The sequence below is a fragment of the Gambusia affinis genome, linkage group LG18 (assembly GCF_019740435.1).
Source record: "Gambusia affinis linkage group LG18, SWU_Gaff_1.0, whole genome shotgun sequence".
Taxonomy (NCBI): domain Eukaryota; kingdom Metazoa; phylum Chordata; class Actinopteri; order Cyprinodontiformes; family Poeciliidae; genus Gambusia; species Gambusia affinis.
The window spans coordinates 10,357,882-10,382,591 of record NC_057885.1 but is presented as its reverse complement, the minus strand read 5'-3'; the positions used below and the strand labels follow the sequence as shown (position 1 = coordinate 10,382,591).

At 38.9% G+C, this 24,710-nt stretch overlaps 4 protein-coding genes across 12 annotated transcripts in view; 1 reads left to right on the top strand and 3 right to left on the bottom strand.

Annotated features, from left to right (window-relative positions):
* LOC122819829 (thioredoxin-like) lies at positions 1-3,474 on the bottom strand. The gene is made up of 5 exons (XM_044096809.1): positions 3,334-3,474; positions 1,943-2,047; positions 1,470-1,535; positions 1,209-1,274; positions 1-128 (listed from the first exon to the last, which is right to left on the bottom strand). Exons 1-5 carry the CDS (start codon positions 3,355-3,357, stop codon positions 66-68), a joined length of 324 nt encoding a protein of 107 aa, XP_043952744.1. The 5' UTR covers positions 3,358-3,474; the 3' UTR covers positions 1-65.
* A 1,358-nt stretch (positions 3,475-4,832) lies between these two features.
* Positions 4,833-14,404, bottom strand: LOC122820386 (prostaglandin reductase 1-like). Its single transcript, XM_044097756.1, has 9 exons — positions 14,192-14,404; positions 12,579-12,700; positions 10,659-10,704; positions 10,260-10,319; positions 8,695-8,862; positions 7,291-7,564; positions 6,474-6,579; positions 6,224-6,342; positions 4,833-6,091 (listed from the first exon to the last, which is right to left on the bottom strand). Exons 2-9 carry the CDS (start codon positions 12,682-12,684, stop codon positions 5,981-5,983), a joined length of 990 nt encoding a protein of 329 aa, XP_043953691.1. The 5' UTR covers positions 12,685-12,700; positions 14,192-14,404; the 3' UTR covers positions 4,833-5,980.
* Positions 14,405-15,660: 1,256 nt separating this feature from the next.
* LOC122820375 (prostaglandin reductase 1-like) lies at positions 15,661-21,225 on the bottom strand. The gene is made up of 9 exons (XM_044097744.1): positions 21,133-21,225; positions 20,655-20,776; positions 20,496-20,541; positions 20,331-20,390; positions 18,216-18,383; positions 17,575-17,848; positions 17,382-17,487; positions 16,128-16,246; positions 15,661-16,041 (listed from the first exon to the last, which is right to left on the bottom strand). The coding sequence occupies exons 2-9, from the start codon at positions 20,758-20,760 to the stop codon at positions 15,931-15,933; spliced, it is 990 nt and encodes a 329-aa protein (XP_043953679.1). The 5' UTR covers positions 20,761-20,776; positions 21,133-21,225; the 3' UTR covers positions 15,661-15,930.
* Positions 21,226-21,299: 74 nt separating this feature from the next.
* The window catches only part of LOC122820373 (DNA polymerase nu-like), a 65,251-nt gene continuing 61,840 nt past the window's right edge, over positions 21,300-24,710 (top strand). For 3 of the 9 annotated variants that reach the window (XM_044097738.1, XM_044097737.1, XM_044097736.1), the window contains exon 1: positions 21,309-21,400. Coding sequence is in view for 3 of the 9 variants with exons in the window: in XM_044097739.1 (XP_043953674.1) it covers positions 22,244-23,278; positions 23,387-23,596; positions 24,209-24,441 (1,478 nt within the window). In the remaining 6 variants the exon portion in view is untranslated. Of the gene's footprint in view, positions 21,401-22,243; positions 23,279-23,386; positions 23,597-24,208; positions 24,442-24,710 lie in introns of those variants that run through there. The other 6 variants (XR_006368780.1, XR_006368779.1, XM_044097740.1 and 3 more) reach the window with 5 other exon arrangements.

Sequence of the window (24,710 nt, the reverse complement as noted above, 5' to 3'; positions counted from 1 at the left end):
ACAGCTTCTTCTGGAGGCTTTGTACAGTGTGGTCGCGTGTGGATTGGTCAGAAGGATTTCAGCGTCTATCTCAGCTCTTCAAGTTTGGACTTTAGTGTCGCCAGGTTGGCTCCAGAGAACTCGAACACCTGAAACACAGAAAACAAGAGTTACCGCGCATAGTGGTGACATATTCCATCTCCTACATTTCAATACTTTGTGATCTTGTTTTATCATTTAACATGTCTCAGACTGATCTAAAGCCTGGATGACGGTGCTATTCTGGTTCCAGTTCTTTTGTTCAGTAAAGAACCGGTTTGCTTTTCCGCCACCTGAGAGCCAAACCATTAGAGCTCATTCATTTATTGTTTGAGCCTCTCGGTGTTTGTTTTGGTGGTTTTTATCAAGTAGTGCAGCTTTTCACTACTAAAAGACTCGGGGGTCAAACCTGCTGAGTGACCGCAGACCAGCTGGTTTAACAAGCAAACTAAAAAACGTGGTAACTTTAATGAATGCGACGTTTCGGACAAACACGCCACTAGGTGGCGTCAAAAAGCTAATGTCAGAGTCTGTTCCACTTCCTCCATAAAATAAAATGAGATGCAATTTAAAACAAGTCAAGTTTAACCCATGAGTGAATGTGATTCATAGTTTTTATCATTACTTTTGTGAGGGTTTGGAACATGTATCTGAGAATTTAAAAACTGCAATTAAAATAGTTGAACTGAATTATTTTGACATTAATTACAGATGCCTTAAAATGGTTTCAATAGCAAATCTTTACTCTGTGTAGGAGAAAAAAAAGAAAAAGTTAAAATCTCCTCCTTGTGACCATGATTCTGTAGTCTCACTTTAAAGAGCAGGATGTAATATCACACTTCAGTCTGAGAGTTTGAGCTCTACAGAAACCCTAAAATTGTTTTTATACCAGAGTCATTGTGGACATGCATGTAGAAAGTTGTTGCACCATAGTTCCCAAAATTGTCAGATGAAATGGACTCGACAACAAAACCAGAACAGTTCCCCCAACCAACCCACAGCATGCGTCTCCTCTTAAACTGAACTTGTCAAATATGCAAGAACCACGCAGAGGAAATATACCAACAAAAACATGTTTGTAACTTTTTAGGATCCTGATCTCGGAAATAACAGACGACTAGTGTTCCTCCAATAGGGAGGAGGACACATTTTAGAAAAGAAACATTTTACAAATGAGGGCTTGGACTCACCTTGGCGCCATTCTTGTAGAAGTGGAATGTAGGCATGCAGGAAATTTTGCACTGGCTGCTCACATCCTGACAAAACAAGAAAATATACATTTTACGGGGTTACCACAAGTGCTTAAAGGAAATGAGAAAAAAGAAAATCAGGGCTGCTGGTTATTGAAGGCATTTTTTCTACATTCCATTTTATGATAACCTGAATCTTTTTTGTAAATTAATTTGTTTATATAAAATTAACAATGATTGAGACATAAAAAGGAGACTTACTTCAGCCTCGTCTACGTCCACTTTCAAGAAAACCACCTCCTTGTTTTCATCCTTCTCCGACAGTTTCTGGAAGAAAGCCGATGGATTATTTAAAAAAATTAAAATAAAAAATAAATAAATAAATAAATGTACAAAGGATTTTTTTTTTTTTAAAGTAAAAGTATTTTGGTATCCAACACAAGTTATTAAATAAATGTTTTTTCCATGAAAAGGTATCAACTTTAGTCAAAGTAACCATTTATTCCTCTGAAGCATTTGCCTTCAAGGTGGGGTAAGCAAAACAAAAGGTTGCCACAGCAACAAGCTTCCTCTCCAAACAGATGCCACACCCTTTGAGCCTCCTAGGGCAATGATCCAAAGCATTTGGTTCAGAGCTGCTTGTTTGCAGAGTTTCACTTTACAATGGCCGCCCTAATAATACACACAAAGTTTGTATTTAAACAAATATTCGGACTCAAAACCCATCCACTTACAACAAACTCTGGGCCAATTTGTTTGCAGGGACCGCACCACGTAGCTGTGAAGTCCACCACCACCAGCTTGTTTCCAGCCTCCTTCAGGATGGCCTCAAAGTCTGCCTGTGAAACAGATTACACACAAAACATTTTTAAACTGTTAACACTTTTGGGTTTCTGCAGCGTGTTGTTTCTTATTTTTGGCATGCCCTTGCCTACGGGTATAAAGTTTGGCAAGGCACAACAGCTTGGGAAGAATTTTAATTTTTCATGATTCCCCCCCCCCTTTTCACCGGTTTTCAAAAGTAGAGATCTACATTTGTTCAACATCTTTTGTCATGCTGTTCAGTCCCACAATTCAAAATATCCATCCATCCACTGAAATTAATAACTGTCGTCATTTTCGGGTCGTTGTGGTTGAATCCTGTGCTAAACAGACTGATCATTGAGTCACAATTACAATTCTGCTGCTATCTCATCATATCGGATAGCTGCATTTTTTTATTGAGCTGTTTATGTATCATCAGCGTCTCCACCCTTCGCCCTGGGCCTGCTGTGCAAGGCGGCGTAGCCTAAAGCTTAATTGCTCCACAAGCTCCCGACTTTGAGTTTTGTCTGCTCCTGAACTTTATTTACTTTTTATGTACAAATGATTCTAGCAAGTAAACCAGACGGGCACACAGTCCAAGCAATACTTTTGAACACACGTTGACAGCGGCGGTGTATCAACTAGGGCTAAGACGGCGCGGAATTGGCAGCCACGTAAAGGACTAATTCTGCTTATTTTAGCCTCCAAATTCCCTTACACCATGTCCGCTTCAATAACTAGAATGTTTATACAAGTAAAAGCTCGACAACTCAACTCTATAGCCGTCTCTAATATAGCAGAGTCTAGTTTAAACGTATGTATTTACATTATAAGAATACAGAACCTAGACGATTCAGTTCGATGTTAAAGCGGATTTAATTAAGAAGAGAAAAAAAGGCACGCAATGATTAAATAAATTGCTAACCACAGGATTCAAGCGCTATGAATCGAAAGCCAACTTCATAACAGCGGCGAGGGATACATCACAGTAAAAGTCCAGCAGCCTCGCGCACGATGACCCAGTAAGCCTCGTGTAACCTGCTGGGACCACGGTGACGGCAGGTTTAAGAGTTTATAAGCTATTAACAGCTACACATCTTGTGTATAAACGTAGCTAAATGAACTCCAAACAGATAGGCCGAGATAGCGGATCAAGCATCACAATAACTCAAGAGCTGTAAAAAAAGAAAAAGAAAAAAAAGGCGCCAGGGCAGAAGCATGGATGCGTTTCTAGTATACCTAACCCCAAAGTAATAATGGCAATCATGACGGAAATTAAAGCTGTAAAATCAAGACGCTGCCCGACTAAATAAGTACTTACTAAATCTTTCACTTCCCGGACCATGATAGCTGCTTTTTGATGTGTGTCTCGACGAAAATACCTTCGTTTCAGTGAACGTCCCTAGGCCTTTTAAAGCCTCGGACAAGCTAGTCCCAACAGTAGCGGAAGTCAGTTTAGCAGTTAGCAAAATAAAAGTCTTTAGTTCAATAACCGATGCAAAATACAGTTTTCCGCCGAAATGAAGCCAAATTGAAACTTTGTAATATAATAAATTATATTTTCATTTTATGTCGATTTCTATAAATGTTTTGTTTATCGTAAATTAAATCATCGTACGATTACTTTTATTCTGAAAACCATTATCAATGGTGTTATGAACATGAATGGATCCTTGAATTCAGTTTTATATACTTGGAGACGTAAGAAGGAGAAACGCCAGTACTAAGACTGCTCCTTTCTGCTTCACCGGCGCAAGGTCCAGCCAGAAGTGATGAGTTTGTGCCTAAATCAGTATATCAGTATAAGGTGGTGTCGACTACAAAGGGAAACGAACAATCAAATGCCACCTCAACGCTGACACGGTATAGGCCACAGAGATTAATTTTTTTTTTTTAAACTAGGCTAAAACTCTCCATTTCTTTCTCTGTTTTTTTCTTTACATCAAATTGGCTGACTTTATTAAATAAATTTTATTTGTTTATTAGCAGTTTATTGTTATCGTGTATGTTACTGACGTTTCTCGTACAGCTGGAACTTGCGTAGCTTTGCATGCGAAACGGATTGTGTGTCGTGTCCAATTTCCGCCCACTCCGCGCGCTTCTTCGTGTACGGGTAAAATGATGCGAACCCAGTGGTACAAGTCATAATGACTTGACAAATCGTTGATTTACCGTAAATGATTGACTCAGCGCAGCTCAGTTATATGGTTTTGTGGCAAGTCGTCCATGGTTACGCCGCATAATTACGTGTACGTGCCCCTGCGCCGTTCCTCTTCACGTCCTTTTTAATCTCTCATATCCTAGATCTAAAAGCAAACGACGGGGTTGCACAAAAAGCACAATCTAAAACAGAAAGAAGCAGGGTCGAGCTCAATTGCCTTTGCTCTTATTTGGATCAATTTTAGGAATAAATTTTAATTGACTTTATTTATATAGCAACTTATTACAACAGATATGTATCCAATGGCACTCTATTTACAGAAAACTTTAGTTCAAAGAAAATTCATTATGCCTTTTAAGTGTAAGAAAAGTGTAGGATGCTTTATTCCTCTTGGTAGGCTTTCTGGCCAGTTTTCTTACCAGTACTTTCATTAGTTTTGGAGGAACTTCCCATTCTTGGGATCAATGCTTGTTCTCTACAACGTCTGCACTGCGATCCATGGTATATGCATTTTCTTTAACGTTCTTTAGGACTCTTTTCCTGACTTTCATCTTCTGACTGGCTGTGGAGGCTGTCAGGGATCATGACTTTAAGCATGAGATGTGACTGGGAATAGTTCCAAGATGACATTGAGAAAACATTAATAGTAACAAAAGAAATCACAACAATAAAATATGTTTTATTTGTGTACCCCCCCTAACAGATTTCAGAATTTTTTTTTTATCATTTATTTTTTCATACAAAAGCTTGCAGTAAATACTAAAGACAAGTACAATACACTGTATGTTAAATCAACAACAGTATTTGCAAAGTTGTGAGTATGTATAACATCCTAGTAATCTTTACTCTTGTGTTTCGTTACAACAAATGAATAGGTTTGTAGTCTATATAACCACCATTAGAAACCTATTACAAGCACAAAAGTAAACTTTTATAGTAAAGTAAGGCTGTGAAGATACTAGAGCTTCCAAAAAGTATTCATGCCTCTTGAAGTCTGACTAACATTTAGTCACCACAAACCTACATTTATTTTCAATGGGGTTTTTGTGATAGACCAGAATGAAGTAGTGATGTTAGTGTTGCTTGGGATAGAATCAAAAATGAACGCTTGCAGATCATCTCCATCCACTCTGACCGTGCTTGAGCTATTTTGCAAAGAAGTACTGTGAAACCAGGAGAAAATGGTTCTGCAAAGTCTTGACTCAGGAGGTCTGAACACAAATGCATTCCCTACATTTCAGATTTGTATTATAAGTACTACTTCATGTTGGTCTATCATAGGACTGAATTAACTTCTTCCTTCTTTTCTCCAGAACCACCAATTTTTCAGGTCTCCTGAATACTTTTCATGCAACTTTAGCTATGGTGGATATAAAATGCATGTATACCAAGAAACAGGAAGTAAGCAGAAGAAAACAAAAGCCACAGACTGGACAGTCAGTTAGCTCACCCCTCAAAAGGAAACCTCAGCTATCTGTAAGTGAGGCAAAGTACAAAAAGATTAGGGAAGTGAGGCTTGGGAGAAGTTGCATAACCCCAAGAATGGGTGGGGCCTTTCTGGGCTGCACCCATATCAGCAGCCCCCAAAGGTCACATTGTCAAGTGTTCAGGTTGGTACACTGTTTCACATTTAATGTTTTAATGATTCTTCAAAGAAAGTTTGACTAAACTAAAAGTTCCAAACTCATTTATAACCCCATCAACAGAAATATCTAAGAAATGTACACCAACAATTTACGAAGAACCCCCTTCATCGACACTGCCTTCCTCGTGCGTGAATTCGTCAGCGCCTCCCATTGGCAAGAGGTCACACTGCAACAACGGCCTTCCCGATGTTGTCTCCGCGCAGCAGCCCCATAAAAGCAGCTGGCATGTTTTCAAATCCTTTTGTGACGTGCTCCCTGTACTTCAGCTTCCCCTGCGTAGGCAGAATGAGTATGTCAAATCTAATCACGTCGATACAGAATGACATCAAGTTGAAACGTTTACCCAAAACACAACAGAATCTGAACATGATCCAGTGTCAAAACAACTACAACGATGACCATACCTCTTTTAGCCAGTCCATCATTCTCTTGAGGCTTTCTGGGTTTTTGTGCTGCCACCTGTTTTGCACGAAACCCTCCATCTTGAGCTGCTTGACAATCATCGTCATGTGTGGGTAAGGCCCTGAGAATTGTTCCAGTTGAAAAAAAATCGGGTCAGAACCGCACTCTTCCAACATTGCCTGTCTACAGGTGGTAATGTGAGACTTACCACCTGGTTCAGATTGTACTCTGAACAATGTACAGATTACACACCTGTCTGAGGTGTGCCGTCGTTGTAAGTGGAGATGCTCCCACACACGGCTATTCTTCCAAAGGTCTTCATTTGTTGAAGGGCGACAGTTGAAAAATAACCTCCGACCTAATGAAAGTGCAAATTTGTCACGAACAAGAACTGGACGAAAATGTCATCTTTTCCAGAGGTGGGCAGTAAGTAGCTATATTAATCGAGTTACGTTTACTTGAGCAACTTTTTTTTTTTAAAAAAGGTGCACTTTTGGGAGTAGTTTTACAACACCATACTTTTTACTTTTACTTGAGTAATATTGTTACAAAGTATCACTACCCTTATCTGAGGAAAATTTCTGGCTTCTCTACCCACTAGTAGTAACTTCACTAAATGAAGAACAAACGTGTTTTTAACCAGAAACGCACCAAACACGGTTACACGTCTACACTTTAAGTTACAGCGAGACATATTTGAAGACAATCTTTGTTGTTCTGCTGTTATTTTCCACATGAACCTGCCGAGTCTGTGGTGTCATTTTTACACATAAACACCACACGTTGTCCCTGGAACCATTTTACCCTTTTCCCACATGCACTACGTATAAATAACCTACTGTACGGATTAGCTTCAAACTTTATATTGGGAAAAAAATTCTTCTGCTTGAATTTGGTGTTTTGGTCTTTAAAATACCACAATTTGAACATGACTGATTTATTTTTCAATATTAAATCAGACGTTCTCCAAAAATGTGTTGAAGTAGTGCTACTCTTACTTGACTACGACGGTTGGGTACTCTACCTACCTCTGGTTATTTCAAGACAACGGCACCAAAACCTCACTTACATTTTCAAAGAGACAGTCATATCCTTCAGGAGCTGCCTTCTTCAGCGCCTCCTCCAGGGAAGGGACAGTTTTGTAGTTGAAAGCCTCGTCAAAGCCCAGCTCCTTCAGGTAAGCCACTTTGGCGTCTGACCCGGCCGAACCCACCACCTTGCAGCCCTTGATCTTGGCGATCTGTCCCACCACGTTTCCCACAGCTCCGGCTGCGGCGTTCACCAGCAGAGTCTCGTTCTCCTGCAGTCCGAGAACCTCCTCTATTCCGTACAGAGCCGTCAGCCTGCAGACAGGAAAAAATAAATAAAAGACAGTCAACTCCCATATCCTGTTCCAGCCTCTTTCGAATTCAGGTCAGGGTTGTCAAGTTTACTCTCATTTCGGGGGCCACGTCACGATCACGACTGTTCTCAAACGGCTGGTTGTGCCAGAATGTATCAATAAAATTCAGTAAAAAACTGTTAAAATATTAACAAATAGCTTGTTCAATCTCTCTAGGATATCATGATTTTTCGGCAATCAAAAATCACAGATTTTGCGGAAATACGTCAGAAATATTTGCAAGACCTTTTGCGACATTTGTGACTTTTTTCGGTCACAGACGATCACTTGATACCAAGTCAGGCTGAGGCAGCAGTATATTAGAGGTAACAAATGCTGCCACCCGCAGGTGGAAGTTAGCATCATTTAAGCCTAACGCTTTTCATCATTTTTGCAAAAAATGTTCAATAAACTCCCAATTATGAATGAATGCGAAAAGCTGTATGGATGTGTTGAATTTGTGAGAATTTTGCAGAAAAACTGGAGGGATTAATTGGCGTAATTTGGCAGTAAAGCGTTGATTTGACTGATAAAATAATATTTAACCAAACAACTCGAAGGTTTTTTTTATGCGTCCCTCTGGAGTCTAGAGGGCCACACAAGAAGCTATGGCGGGCAGGATTTGGCCCCCCGAGCCTCGAGTTTGACACATGCGCACTAGATGTAAGCCATAATCATAATCATGAAAAAAATAATAATATGGAAAGAAACGTTTACTATATTTCACTATGTGTGTGATCAGAATAATCATGTTTTGCTTTTTTCAAACTGAATTATTGAAAAAATTCAAACTCTTTAATGATAGTCAAATTTACGAGACGGACCAGTATATCTGCAAAGTGTTTCTTCAGGAAGACATGCGGTTTGGCACAATGCCTTGCCTAATGTTGGTAAATTTCACAAAAACAGCATGACTTGTGATATTTAAATACTTACCACTTCATCTTCCACAACATTTTAGGCAACATGAAACAACAGGCATCAATCAAGCAAATTCACAGCACAGAGAGCGGGAATGTACGACACATATATATTTAGATAACACTTATTGCGCTTCTTTGAAATATTGAGTCTAGATGCAGCCCGTCTTACCCTGGCATGCCGATGGTACCCAGAGCCAGAGACAGCGAAACGTCTGAAGGCCAGTCAGCCATGATGGGAGTGAGGTCTGTCCCGTCGCTGACTGAGTGGCTCCTCCAACCACTGTTGCTCACAACGTGGCTCCCCACAGGAAATGCTGGGTTTTTACTCTGAACCACCCTGCACACAAACAGTTACCTGCCAGTGACATTTCCGATTCAGTCGCGGGACAAAATGCATTTGTGTCGTGACAAAGAATACATCAGGCGTACGAAAAGTATTTTCCATTGGGGGCTTGTGTAATTAAATTTAAGAATAAAAAAAAATTCCACAGAAGCGAATTAGTCCCGTCAATGTTTTTAGAACCAGAAAAGCCACATCATAAAACGCTATTTAAAGTGGAATTTGATTAAATGATTACATTTTTAAAGCTACGTGACTTCGTTACTCATGCTGTAATTGTGTCATTCTTTGATTCTGTGGGACGCACGTTTTTTCAAAAACCGTTTATGAGAATTTACCGTGTTCATCTCTGTGTGGACCTAGAAAAAAGTCCTGGTATCTAGTTCTGCTGTGTTCAACTATGTGTTCAGCAGTCAGGCTAATTATTACCAGTTCAGCTAAAGAGTAATGCCTTTATTTCTTTGTACTTTCAACCATTGCAGCAAATTACATTGTCAAACAGCTATTAGACTCTTACTTGTGAGGCAGCCATGTTGGACTTTGAAATCGGAGTTGGTGAGAAACTAATTCATCTGTATGTGCTGCTTTTTCATGACATTGTTTTACTTTTCCTTATTGCGTCCTTACATTCGGAGAACATTTCTATTCTATCCTATATCAGTTCTCAGTCTTACGTTACTAGATGTGCATTCGGTGGCTCGCAACTGCTCCCCCTGGTGGCGTGGTCTTATAAATAGAATATTTTGAAAACTACAAGGAGGAGTTTGAATGAACTGCAACATGTTTATCTAATTTAAATTGTTGTGCAACTTAAATGACCAAAATGAAATAAAACTGTTGAAGTTCTGTTTTATTCCCCTTCTTTTATTTTATTTTTTTTACAATGCACCGCTCCCTCAGCCTGCGGCAATAAGATTATACATTCTCAAAAATAAAATAAAATTCTTGTATATAGACTATTTATTAGATCTCAGTGGAAACTCAAAGCTAATGGTTAACTTCTCGCACATCTGAAGAGCCGTTTGGGTTTTCTGCCGTTTGGCTGCACTTCAACTATGCAGATGTTTTCCTCTGCATCGTGATAAAGCTCCACAATGTGGGAAATGCAAGACATAATCTTGCCAGGATTTCACTGAAAGCGTTTTGGGGTTTTTTTTACCTAGAGCTTTATCTCTGGAGGTTCATCAACAAAACATCAGCAGTTATGCATCTACAAACACCCAGCCAAGAATGTTTGGGGTGTGTACTCTCTGCTACAGACCTTCACTGAACCAAAGGCTTTGGTAAAAACCCACAAGTGTAGGATGAGTTCTGCTTTGCTAAGCGTCAGACATGCTAAATGCATCGCGAAGGTTTATCCGGTGGGTGAGCGGGACAGCGGTCGTTTATCTTACTTCGCCACTTGCGTTCCGATCATCACGTCCCCTTCCTTCATGTGGAACCTGCTGAACGGCCTGCGGACACCAGAAAGCAACAAACCTCTTTCACTGCCGTTTGGTTGAAGTCTTAACATGATTGCTTTCCAAAGCAAGTGAAAATCAATGCAATTTTATTTGTGCAGCGCATTTCAGCAACGAGGCGTTTCAAAGTGCTTTACATCATAAAAACGCAGAAACACAAAGCCATGCAACATCGAATCAACAACTGAAACAGCACATTTAGTCAAGTGCCATCTTTACATTCATTATGCTTCAAGGGCAACTCCAAACAGGTGAGTTTTAAGTCTAGATTTAAAGGCACAGATAGTTTCAGCGGTTTTTCAACATTCTGGATGTTTGCTCTAGAAAACCCACCTCATGTATGGATCCACACTGAGAAAAACCGCTTCCAGAAGCACCTCTGAAAGAAATAAACAATTTGATGTTTAAAGGTTATTTAGAAAGCGTTTGAGAGCATTGAAAGTCCTGAAGGCCTTTCACATTTTGTGACACTGCAACCTCAAAACCGAGACAGATTTTTATTGGGCTTTTATGCGACAGATCAACACTAACTGGGAGACCTGAATTATTTCGTGAAAAACTTATTTATTCTCATCAGATGCATAATCATTTTACCAGATACTCTTTTGAGACGGAAATGCAAACTGTGAAAAGACGAACTTGTAACAGAAATCTGTTGTCTACTGAATTTATTCCAAGAATGAAGGGGAATTCAGCCCCTTTATTATTGACAAATGGAATGCACTTTTCAGAAATCTATTCCATCTTAAAGCAAAGATTGAAAAGATTTAAAAAGCACACTTTCTTTCAAAAGAGCACAGAAATTGTTATTTTTTTAAAATCCAGGTTTATGTGTGTCATCTGTAAAATGACTGATTAATCTTATGCATATAATCTGTCAACGTTGAAACTGAACTATGTGTTGAATTAATATTTTTGTGTTTTTATTAGTTGGACCCCAGGAAGATTAGTAACCACTCTGGCGGTTATTCTCCAAATAAACAAACAAACACAAAGGAGAGCATTCTCAATGGTGAAGCTGCAGGAAAGGCAAATCTGAAAAGTGTGGTGTGTGTTTTAATTTTTGACACATTGGTCATTAATCTGTAGTAGTGAACCAAGTAACGGCTGACCACCACCCACCCAGTTTTTTTTTTTTGTTTGTATTCTTTTGCTGTAACTGTTCTGTCTCTGTCAGATTTGCGCATTGCCCATTCTTCCACACAAGTGAAAGATTTTGCAGGCACTCTGAAGTGCGATTTCTTCCTCCACAGAGCTCTTAAATAAAACAGTGAAGCACAGCAAAGCAGCTAAGTGGGATTAACATTCTGGGTTTGGAACCAAAGGTTGTGGGCAATCGGCTTGGAACCAAACGGATCTGGAGTAGGACTAACTTTTTGTCGTTTTAAATTAGGGGTGAACCACCGACTGCAGCTTTCTGTCTCAGTCAGTCTTTTCCTTTTGTGGCAATGGATAATATCGGTTTCTCGTGCAAGTACTGGCTGATTGCCGATCACCCAAAATTAAGGAAATTAGGGCTATTTTAAATATTGCCAGTCGTTCATTCTTGTAGCCCGGTCACTAAAACCATAAATCAAATGGTCTTCAATTGATAATACCCTCAACATTTAAAGCTGTTCATACACTGGGTTTGGCCAGTGTTTCTAAATCAGATGTACTCATCTTACGGCCATTTTTACATCTCAATCTGCACCTATTTTTAATAAATAAGTGCCCACAGTGTTTTGCACGTCGACCCAAAGGCTCTGCTTTTGTTCACACTATCTGACCAGAGCACTTTGTGTGTCCTCTACATGGACTGTAGCAAACTAAATCTTGTCCTAATTTCTTCTTATCACTTTTTCTTTTAAAACATCACGTGAGTCAAATGAATTAGTAACAGATATTTGTATTGTAGCTTTGCCAAAACTCTTCACATTTCAAAATGAGAAACTGAACATGGCTCTGTGCCATGATCTAAACATAGGATATTATTTTATAACCTAAAGCTGCTTTAAACTTCCCCACATCTTTGGCCTTGTCTGCTGTGTTTGTTGGCATTTATGATAAAGACTAATGCTTTCTTACACAACTCTGAGGCTTTTACAGAATAGCTCCATGTGTGCTGAGTGTAAATAAAAAAAAATGTAAATCTAAAGGTTATTTGTGTTTGGTAGTAAAGTGAAAGAAATGTGAACAAGTTCAAAGTGAACAGTTTTGAAAGGAATGATACATTTTACGTTTATTCAAAGTCAATAAAGAATGTTTTCTTGCCTCCATCTTTAGGCTCAGGAAGCTCCTCCACCTTGAGCTGGAAGTTGCCCTCCTTTGGGAAGCCATCGAAATGCTTGACCAGAGTCCATGACTTAGCCTGAACCATGGTGACTTACTCTGGGCTGCAGGCAAAAAAAGAGCAGCAGGTTGGGATCAAACAGGCAGGAACACGTGGCACAGCCGTGAAATATTTAGTAGCTTTTATAAAGAATTGAAGTTACCTCATCACAATGCATAGAAAAATATAATTATACACTTCTGCAAAGTTTTGAGTTACACCTGATTTCTATAAGTATAATTCCAAAGAGGTAGGCTTTAAAAAGAAAAATGTGGTCAGCTCTTTAGGTCTTTCCAAGATTTTCATTGGGCACATCCTACGCAAGTGCATTGCTTTCAATGAAAGAAAAAAAAAAGTAGACATCTTATCTCATGATCACAAGATAAGGGTCTATATTTCCTTTCCTATTGTGAAAGCAGTGCACTTCTGCAACTTTCCAATAAGCAGGAAATTACCAAAAGTTCATCTCAGATAGGCTTCCTAGGGTTACATAATGGCACTTCGTAGTCACCAACATATATTTGACAGAGGACAACTCTTGGTTTGGTCCTAGATTTCTTTCTTACTTTTTTTCAATACCCACCCAGCTAAGACCTACATAAGGAGCCCCACAGATATGCATTTTATTTAGCCAACTCACAAGAGTTCAAAAAAGCAGTGAGTTCTAGTTGGTACCCAACCTGCCTAAGCTTTGTATGAGATTTGTTGGGTATTTTTGGTCAAGGTCAGGATTTTTAAAATCCTTAAAACTCCAACCTATGAATCACCAGGCATAAAAACCTCCAACGTGAGCCAGAAGTGTATACAAACAATGGAAAACTACGAAAATTTTTACTTCATAGTTTGGTTTCATGTTTTCAGTTGAATATATGAAAAAGGGGTGGCATTCCGGCATAGAAAAATAGTATTCAAGGACCAAAACGTCCATGTTTAGGGCGCTACTAGCATATGCATCTCTTAGGTCTAGTTTATAATACATCACGTTCAGATAAAGACGTTTGTTCTTATTTCTTCAAGCCAATAAACTTATGGACAATAAATTACCAAAATACAGTACAAAGACTGGACACAAACCAATGGAAAAGTAGCAAAAAAAAAAAAAAACCCCACTCAGAAATCATTAGAAACCAAACTTTTGAGAGGCAAAGTATAAATAGATTCGGAATGGTTTTGCAGAGATCTTAAGATGGTACCGAAGCATTTGCTTCTATCTAACATTTGCTAATGAGATTAATTACATTCAATATTAAGACATCCGTAAGCGTTGATGGAAGGTGTTGCTTCAATAACAATGAGCGAATCTGAAACAACAAACATGCCTGCACGAATCCAGACGAGCATTTATGAATATAAAAAGCAGGAAGATGTGATTGTTTTTCGACCAAATGTGTAACGATTTGCGTGAGAGTAAAAAGGGAACGTGTTTGTATAATTACTGCATTCAAAACACAAAAACAAACAAACAGGAGGACAAAAAAAAAGACTAAATTATCATTAACTTAGTCAAAACACATAAAAGAAAACAGTTCAAAACCTATGAAAGAAGTACACTCACTCTGTCGGGCTGCTGCACTTCCTTCTTTCAGTTTCTTCCAGTAAAACCGTGAGAACTTTAGTCTTTCTTTCTAACTGTGGGACAGCGACCAAAAAAATAAAGTTTCACTAATCAGCGAAACTTCGTGATGTTAAATAACTCGAGAAGAGAGAAGTGATGTTAAACGCCTCGAGAAGAGAGGGCGGGAAAACGCTTCCAGCGTGACACGTGATTGGTCTAAAGTTTAGCCAAAGAACTTACGTATGACGTAGTACACTGGGAGTAGCTCTACTTCAAGGAGGTGGGAAGCATAAAGTTCAAACAACAATCTCTTGCTGTTTCAGACAATAAAATTAGCTATTGCCACAGTTTAAGTAAACAGATACAAAAGGGATAGGTATACGTTTATCACTACTGACAGCTGAAGTGAAAAACAGTGATTATCTCTTTATCAAGGAACCAGTTAGTGGGTGTGCTTATTGAACAGCAAAACAGCATTTTGTTCTCAAAGTTGGTGTGTAAGAAATAGGGAAAACAGGCAGGCATACGACATGGACCATGACTGTGTCAGAGAATCTCCAAAACTACAGCTTTGAAAGTGTGATTGATCTGCAGAGCTCAGTATCTATCAAAAGTTGCACAAGAAAGTTAGGGTGGTGAGCTGGGTGGTAGATTACCGAGGGTCATTAATGTATGCGGGCAGGACTGGCCTGTGTGGAATGATTTAACAAAGCTGTTGCAGCCCAAACGTCTAACAGAGCAGTCGGAGTTCCCATTTTTGACCCATTTGCTCCTCTAAAAGCACCAACAGTTGGCATGTTGACCATCAGAACTACACCATGGAGCAAAAGAACAATATGACAACATAAAAGCTTTTTTTGTAATTATTTAACAAGTTGTTTAAAGTTGTTGATGTGACTGACATTTTTGGGACTTTTTTTTTTATTTTAGTAAACCCCAAAACAAGGGGTGTTATGTGTAACATTTCAACAAAAAAATATTACATGGATGTGGAAATGATATTCACATCCATTTTCAAAGGATGTGAATACCAAAACAATTTAGGATTTTTGGCATTCAGAAGCAAATCTTGCACACTTTGGATTTTTATTTTCAAATAATGTACCGACAAAAAAAAAATAAAAAATAGTATTCCCTAATAATGTATTTGTTTAAATGCAGTGGAGTTAAAAATAATTTGTAATTGAAAAAAACAAATGCACAAAACCACTTGGACCTGGGGCCTTGAGAGCCAATTTCATATCCACATCAATCCTGAAGGACAACCTGTGTTTTCCCTGAACCCGATGCTCAGCATCTCCCCAACCCAATGAAATTCAATTGTGCAGTCTTTTTACTGTTCAGACAAAAGGCAGCCGCTGGCAACAAAAGCGTAACTGAGCTCATGCTAATATTTCAGGCACCTGCCCCTGACAGTATTTTACATCAATTCAGACACTGAGGAAAGTTATTACACACAGGACATTCTGCTGGGAACAAAACAAAAACATTTATTAATCAATACAAAACCTCACAGTGAATACATATTGAATAATTATTATGTCAGTGCAGCGACATAACATTCACACTGCACATGAAGGCACAAGAATATAAGAAGATTTTTTACATTTTAAAAATCATTAATGACTAATAGCTTGACGTTTGTAGTTACTTTATTTCTGGGGTAATCATAAATAATTATTATTGCTCTGTCAAACTGTGAGTGCGTTCTGTAAGAAGGTCCCTCCCTTGGTGAGGCATCAAACAGTGACGATAGCCTTGCCGATGTTTTCTCCCTGCAGCATCCCCATGAAAGCAGCTGGCATGTTTTCAAAGCCTTTGGTGACGTGCTCCCGACTCTTCAGCTTCCCCTGCGGAGGCACAACGCAGACATTACGCCCACATGGAAGGACACGTGGCTTAAATATTCACGGAAAAGCGCGAGAAGCAATAATACCTCTTTGTACCACCCCATCAGTTTCTTGAGCCCCTGGGGATGGTCGCTCTGCCACCTACTTTGCATGAAGCCTTCTATCTTAACCTGCTTCCAGTTTATGGTGGTTAGAGGGTATGGCCCTGGGAAAGATATATCCAACATTATAAAGCTGAAACAAGAGCTGGATTCTGCATAATACACAGCTTTTGTTGAAGTTTAGCAAGTCCAGGTCGCCCTCTAGTGTACAAAATATGTAAACATTTTGAAAAGCATAATGCACAGTGCCTTTAATATTTACGGTAATACGTTTTTTTTTTTTTTTTTAAAAAGTTCACATTTTGGTACATTACAAGCACGAACTTTGACATGTCTTATTGAAATGTATGAGTATAATTAACTGTGGCATAAAAGGAAATCGTAACACTTCTGAAGATTTCCATAAATAAAAATCTGCCGTTTATTTATGTTCAGCTCCTTGAGTCACTGCTATGACCAGCTTTCAGTACCAATGTACTTATCAGTGTTTTAGGGAAACGTCTCTTCTAGTTTTGGATATAGATATAGAAATATTCAGCTCATTTTTCTTTACAAAAATAGCCCAACCTGGGTGATACTGAAACACGAGAGAACCCCAGTTTTCAAGCGTAGCCTCAACTTCTCATTTGGAGTTACGTCTAAACTCTGCCAAGTTACTTGGAAAATGTTTTTATTTACCATTTTGTAAAACATAGGTGAATGGGCTTTAAAAATGACATTGCGTTCTACCTAAAAACAATAGGATGGCAGAAAAGTGAAAGGTGAAAAGACCTCCATCAAAATCCATCTATTTCTAACAAAATCTGGTTGGAAAAAAAAAAATAAAATCTGCAACTTTGGGCTAAAAAAGTAAAATTTGCAACATGTTTCTATCCAGGACTGTACATGGCTTGTGGTAATCTGCAATTGAAACTTGTTATTCGGGTCTGTTGTGATCCTTGGTCTTCATGATCCTGGTTGTTCACTAAAGCTTTGAAAGATCCTGCTGTTTTCACAGAATTTTATTCAGAAGTATCAGAGTGAAAAGGCTGAATACTTATGAACTTCACACTTAAGTTTTTTTAACAATTTGAAAAATATACACCAGTTTTGTTACCGTTTGTTCACTGCTTTTTGTTGCTCTGTTACAAATTCCAATAAAAAACACTAAAGTTTAGGGTAGATATAAGACCAAAAACAACAACAAAACAAAAGCTTTAAAAGGGTATGAATGTTTTTGAAGTTTTGACAGGGACACACCTGTTTGGTACGCAGCGTCGTGGTACGTGGAGATACCGCCGCACACAGCTATTCTACCAAACTCCTTCATCTGCTGCAGGGCAAATGTTGAAAACTGACCCCCAACCTAAAAGTAGGACAAAACCACAACAAGTTAGAAACAAGATTTCAAAACAGGAGGAGTTTAAAGACATTTGGAGCTATACCAGCTTACATTTTCAAAGAAGCAGTCATATCCTTCTGGAGCTGCCTTCTTCAGCGCCTCCTCCAGGGACGGGACAGTTTTGTAGTTGAAAGCCTCATCAAAGCCCAGCTCTTTCAGGTAAGCCACTTTGGCGTCTGACCCGGCTGAACCCACCACCTTGCAGCCATGGATCTTGCCGATCTGTCCCACCACGGTGCCCACAGCTCCGGCTGCGGCGTTCACCAGCAGAGTCTCGCCTTTTTGCACTTTCAAAACGGCTTCAACGCCGTACAGAGCTGTCAGTCTGCAGGCAGGAGGGAATGGGAAAACAGATTTTTCTAAAATCAGAGTTTTTCCTGACACGCATAGAAGCTTGTAACTTTTTTTTTTTTCCATAACAGAGTTAGTCATCAACCTCTACAGTGTATAGATTATATTCCTCTTTTGCTGGAATCAACAGTTGCAGATTACAGAATCTATTTCCCTATTTGTTTTTTAGCACTCATGGCAATTATACTCCCTGAACTTAAAGCTTTAATGCATCACTATCCTTTTGAAAATGAAACTTCTATTTTATGTCTATAATACTATAATCCTGGCAGTCAGATCAAGTAACTCAATTGTTCCTGTTTACCTTAAAACAAATGTAACAAAGCTAACACCCGTCTTACCCAGGCATGCCGATGGCACCCAGAGCCAGCGACATCGGCACGTTCTTGGGCCAGTCAGCCATGAGGAGAGTGAGGTCCTTCCCATCACTGGTGGCGTGAGTTTTCCATCCACAGCTACTCACAACGTGACTTCCCACAGGAAATGCTGAGTTTTTACTTTGGATCACCCTATGCAAAAATGAAAAACAAAAAAGAAAAAACATAAAAAAAAAACAAACTAAAAACAAGTCAGCTTTCTAGCAAGCAACTTCACTCAGTGTGGAGCCGACTAATGTGACGTGTTTGACACATTTAAAAAAAATTTAAAACAGAAAAACAGTAAAGTGCCTTAAGATTCTTAATCTACAAATAACAGTAGCCAGCAGTTGTTGGATAGTGATTCGAGATCTATTCACATTGTGCAATTTAAAACTACAACTTAGTTCAATTCAGTACTAGCTGTACTTTCTTGGAAGTGTGTTTGAGTTAATGGGGTACATTTGCATTAGTTAAAAATCGAGTAAGGGAAAAACAGACAGAGTAGTGAAAAAAGTCTGACTATTCATCTCGATGATACTCTACAGCTGTTCGGTTACAAATGATCAAAAAGATTTTGTGCCACTTGTTGCTTTTATTCAGATGTCTGCATCAAGAAGTAATGGCCTCTATACGTGCAGCCTGCTGTCATCATGTCATCAAGTTTTGGGTTGCGATTCTAAAAAGGGATGTTTTACACAAAAAAAACAACAACACTCTGAAATATGTTGGTGGCAGCTTGATGCTCATGGGGTTATTTATCTTCAAGCCAGAGAGCGGATGTAAATCCAACAGAAAATCCACAGATTCACCTGAATATGGTTGTGGAAATTAGAGGCCCACACAATCAGAGTGATCAAGTACTGGCAAGTCAAGATGTGGGATCTTGATAGACTCCTACCAAAGACGACTGAAAGCTGGAATTGAATGAGACGGTGCTTCAGCAAGGTACATATTAGTTTAGGTGTGTGCAAATTTATTGCACGCTTTATTGATTTATTATTTGCCTCCCATAACAGATTTGTTTGTCCAGAATGTAGGTCTTTTTATGTTTTGAAGTCATTTATCTCATTCGACATTTTCACAGAGCCGTACACACTTTCTGTGTCCACTGTTGTACAGAGGAAACCTTTAGAAGTGTTATTTCCAAGAAAGAGAAGGGTATTATGAATTGTTGAGTTAATCTGTATTAAAGGTCAATCAATATAATCCTATAACAGATGGAGCAGATTCCCTGATATGTTCTTCTGTGTGAACGGTTATTGTTTTGCAGCTTACAAGGCTGGATAGCGTTAAATTAAAAAGCATGTCATGGTAATAAACTGTCTACCAAGAATAGAAAACTAAGTTCAGCTTCCTAAAAAGTTTAGAAATGTAATAACCAACTTTTATTTCTTTTAAATTTATAACTTATACTATAGCAGCATGGAATATAAACACTTCTATAAAAATAAAAACTCCAATATCATCAAAATATTTTTCTAAAACTGTGTAAGTACTAGCTAGACTCTGCTGGAAATTAGCTTACTTAACTTTTTTTTTCATGATGGATGAGAATAGAATAAATTTGCTACTACTTGAATAGGACCGCAGTATGCACAAAGGTTATATATTTTTTTATACGAGGCAATGCTCCTTCACATAAATCATGCTGCTACACTTAATGGCTTGCAAACAAAGGACTCTACTACGAGTTGCTCCGCCTTCACCTGATAACAACCCTGTTACACATGTTAAGCACCATAAGTGAAAAGTTCAAAGCGTTCATTCGGGACAGGCGTAGATTTATAAATAGAAATGTCTTTTTGCAATACATAAAAGCATTCAAAAGAAAGAATATTTTAGTAATACAGTTCTTAAAATCCTCTGAGAAAGCAAAGACATTAGTTTGCTAAAAGCAAAACTAATGTGGAACTTTTACTGGCATTACTGAACAATATACCTAGTGTTCATGAATCAAAACCTTTGTATATATAGGATGTGGAAAACTGATATTATATTCTTGAAATAGGAAGTGAACATAATTTAAAGTTCTTTTATGTACACATTTAAAATCTGTCAACAAAGGGCCTTTTCTGAGTCTAAGAAAGTTTTCCTTACTTTGCCACTTGAGTTCCGATCATAACATCCCCTTCCTTCATGTAGAGTTTGCTGAAAGGTCTGAATAAAAGAGAAATATAGACTTAATGCATGATAATTAAGTTATTCTGAGGTGATTTAGTAACAACTGGTAATATTGTCAAATCTGGATGCATGTCATTGTACCTCATGTATGGATCCACACTGAGAAATACCGCTTCTATCAGCACCTCTGTAACAAAACCAAGATGGATCACATTTTATTAGAATAAGCAACATTAGAGACAAATAACTTTTTTGCTGTTCTTCAGTCTTGCAGACACAGAATGAGGGATCTATTCTTGCCTCCGTCTTTAGGCTCAGGTACCTCCTCCACCTTGAGCTGGAAGTCGCTGTTCTTTGGGAAGCCATCGAAATGCTTGACCATAACCCATGACTTAGCCTGAACCATGGTGACTTACTCAGGGCTGCGGAGAGAGATCAAACAGGCAGAATCACATGAAAGTAGTGGTAATTTATTACCTGGTTAAAAATGAAACACTCAAAAGGATTATAAAAATCGTGTTCAATTAACAGAATAAAAACTGAGATAGGTGTAAAGAAACAAACAAACAAACAAACAAAAACAAAAAAAAAACAACAAGAGACTCATATGAAGCACTTATTTTTCAGGTTGTACGTCAAAAAATTGCGAATTATATTTTGTAGAGAATCTAAATTTAACAGGTGACAAGATAGTATAAACGACTTAAAAATGCTTCAATTAAAACAGCAAAACCAAAAACAATTCACTGTACATGTTTTAGTGTTTTTACCGACTTACCAGAAGTATTAGTAGTAGCTATAGTCTCACAGAAGAGCTGCTAAATAAGCAGAGGTTGTGAGATAAGTCAGATTGTAACTTCATTTATTTATTTGCAGTAGTGGGCGGAACACGAGCTTTCCCCCACACTAATGTGATTGGTTGAATAAGCAGGTCAGCCTTTTACGTATGACGCAAAACGTCAAGACGTTCAGTTTGGAAAGTTGGCGCGAGGAAGGCTTTCGTTGAAACTTTTAACGGATAAAATTGGATCATTTTGAGTCGAACTGTAAGTATTGAGTTCAAACAAAACCAAAGGGTTAAACTCATTATACCTGTCAATCTAGTCACCTACAGTCTCACGCGCTACAGCTGTCTTTTTGTAGCTTTCAAGCTAGTTGCCAACGTTTGTTGCTAAACTCGTCATTACGACCTTTCATTTTATCATAAATGGTGTTACGTTTATATTTTGACACCTAATGTATAATAATTTGATGTTTAAATGTTTCGTTTCGAGTATTACGCATGTTTAGACGTCAGTATTTGTGCCAACGCAGAGTTTTAATCGACTGCGTCATGTGAACAGTTTGGCCTTGTTGTGTTCATGTAATGATAACCAGTTAATTGTATGACATTTAGACATCTTCTCGCCAGGATACCGATAATATCAAATGAAGAATATACAAAGACGCACTAACTTTGCCTAAAGTTTCGTTTTTTATACCTCTGACAGACTTAACTTGCCTTTGCATCTAGTGAAGTTTCAATTCTATTTTTTTCTACAAAGTATCAGACCTGCTAATTATCATAGGATGTAAAATCATGTGTGTGTGTGTATATGTGTATGTATATACATTATACTGACCTACTTAGGTGGTTATTATTAAACAGTCGAAAGAGTCAAAAATAATACTTAGCATGAACTTAACTTTCATAGACAGTGAATGTAATATTTGGAGATACTCTCCAGCCAGTGAGCTACAGATGGAAATTGGCCATCTTTTGCTTGATCAGCTTAATTTAATCTTTAATAAACATGTGCTTAATCTAAATTCAAAAGCTCATTAATGCATTTATTTATTTCAATGTCTCTTCTGACTGTCATTACTCTTGTTATGCATTGTGCTGCTGGATGACTGAGCAGCACAGTGTAAGGTTAAACATGTTAAACGGTGCCCAGTTTGTGGAGGCCCTGGGCCGTCTGGGATATCCTGGTTCAGCTTCACTGCAGGCTTCTGAGTTTGATTGGCTGTTCGACTGCGCCCCGGAGAACCTTCATTTCTTGCGCTTCGTCTGTCGCACCCTCAACCAAAGGAACGTTCTGACCACAGAGGAGGCGGTTGCGTTTCAGGAGTTGCAGAAGTCTGGCAAACATATCCTGGATGAAACGTCTCTGGCAGAGGTTCTCAAAACCATCGGGCCGTCTGATGGGAGCAGCACAAACATCTTGGGACATCGTTCTTCGTCCTCTGTGTTTGTGGTGGAGGGGGATTTCGTTATAGAAGACTTGGAGGCAGAAATCCAGGCGCTGTGTAAAGAGAAGGAGTTAAAACAGCGGCGCTACAACAAGCTGCAGGTGGCAGCCACATCCCATGCGGATGTTGACTTGCAACTTGGTGCTGAGCTGGACCATGCTGCATGCAAGCTTAAGGAAGCTATTGCGTCAATTGGAGCAGAGAATGCTGACACCAACGCAGTGTTGCAAAACCTAAGAGATGAGGTTGGCAGGGTTGGATCGTTCCTCCCTCAGCCAGAAGCTAGACAAAAAGCGGACCAGTTAAAACCTTCCATTTCCCAAAAGCCGAAAGTTCTCCTCTCTCAGCTGTCTTTGGATCCCTACTTAAATCAGGAGGCGCTCAACACAAAAACGCTCACTGCCTTCACTCAGAAGCATTTTTTTCATGGCATATCGGACATTGTCGAAGCATCATGTTCTGAGCACTTCCAGGTGCTTGACCTCAGCTCTTATGAAGATGAAAAGGAGAAGAATACTGATTATAAAAGTGAATCAAGTGGAGGTCGCGTGGTTGAGCAGAGGAGGACAGAAATGGCCCGACTTCAGTGGTCGCATATTGTGGCTGAGCACCAGCTGATGCAGGCTTTGGCAGAAGAGAAGGCTGTCAAGGCTGGCTTGGACTGGCTCTCAGAAAAGGCTCGTCATACAAAGGTAAAATAAATTAAGGTGATGTGCTGTGAACAAATTAATACTAAAGCTTTGTTGATCCTGATTTGTCTTTAAAACTTACCTTTGTGTCTGTTATTGTCATCCTCGCAGAGCATTTCAACTTCTTCCTCCCTGCACATGCGTGATGTCGTTACTAAGAAAGAGCTGCAAGCTGTGGAGGCTGAGCTAGAAGCACTGCTTAATGGACCGGTGCCTTCTGCTCTTAGAGAGTCGGCCAGGCTGCTGAATGTTCCTGTGGTGAGGGGAGACCTAGCACTACAACTTGCCAGGCAAAACTACTACATTTCTAGGCAGGACCAGGTGAGTCGCTTAATATACTGATTTCACATTATTTAACACTTTGGGAAGGTCAATATACTCTGAAATACCATATTAGGATTCATGTGATGCTTGTTAATCCGTTCGTGGGCCAAGGATCAAACAATTCGTATGTTGTGTTAAAATTTTCTAGACCCACTTTTTGCTCCACTTCAAATGATTTGGAGTAGATCTCTACCAACATTTCGGATCTGGAAATTTAAGTCTTTGCTTTTTTTCTGCAAAAACAATTCCAGTCTTCATTGGATAGAGAGTATCTCTGAACATCAGTTTTCAAGTCTGGGAACTTAGTCTCAATTATATTGATATCTAGATATGATAAATTGAATGTGCTTTGATCTAAGCTTTTTCATTTTAACTCTGGTTACATGTCTGGTTGGACATTGCAGGTCCACCTGCTGGAAGGTGGACCTTCACAGCAGTCTGAAAGTCTTTTTGCAGTACCTAACAGGAGTTCTGAAAGCTTTATGTCATATTTAGCCATATGTTATCCACTATATTATCAATTTCCCTGTCAAAATAAATTGCTATTTTGTGATACTAGAAATGTGCTTCACAATTTAATAACTGATTAAGATCAATCTCATCGCATAGGTGCGTGACTATTTACTTCGTCAGAAAGTGTCCTTTGACTTGCTCCTCTTGGCTCATGAGCTGGAGTTTAGAAGATGGAAGTGCTGCCAGAATCAGCTGATGGAAATTGATAGCAGACTGTCTGAGGAAGACAAGGCAGCATCTCTGCGAATAGAGTCCTTGGCTCACCCAGACCTGGTTATCAACCCGAGACCCAACCCAATCATTAGCTCCCAGGATGTTGCCTTATGCAGGTAAGACTTTTTTCAGTTTCAGGGAGAAAAAGATCAGTGACCAGAGTTTGAAATATAGTGTGGATAGTCTTCACTTACTAAACTGGACGGGATTAAACAACATTGCAAAAACCATGCAGAATTTCAGCAAAACTAAGCAAAGAATGTGTTTTATTTTCTAATCTTTGGCTCTGGAGTGGGTTACTGTCTTTGTCTTTGACATTTGCTTTAGAACAACTTTTAAGCTGGAATTTGTGTTTCAAATGTCAGGATTTTGCTTGTACGTGTAT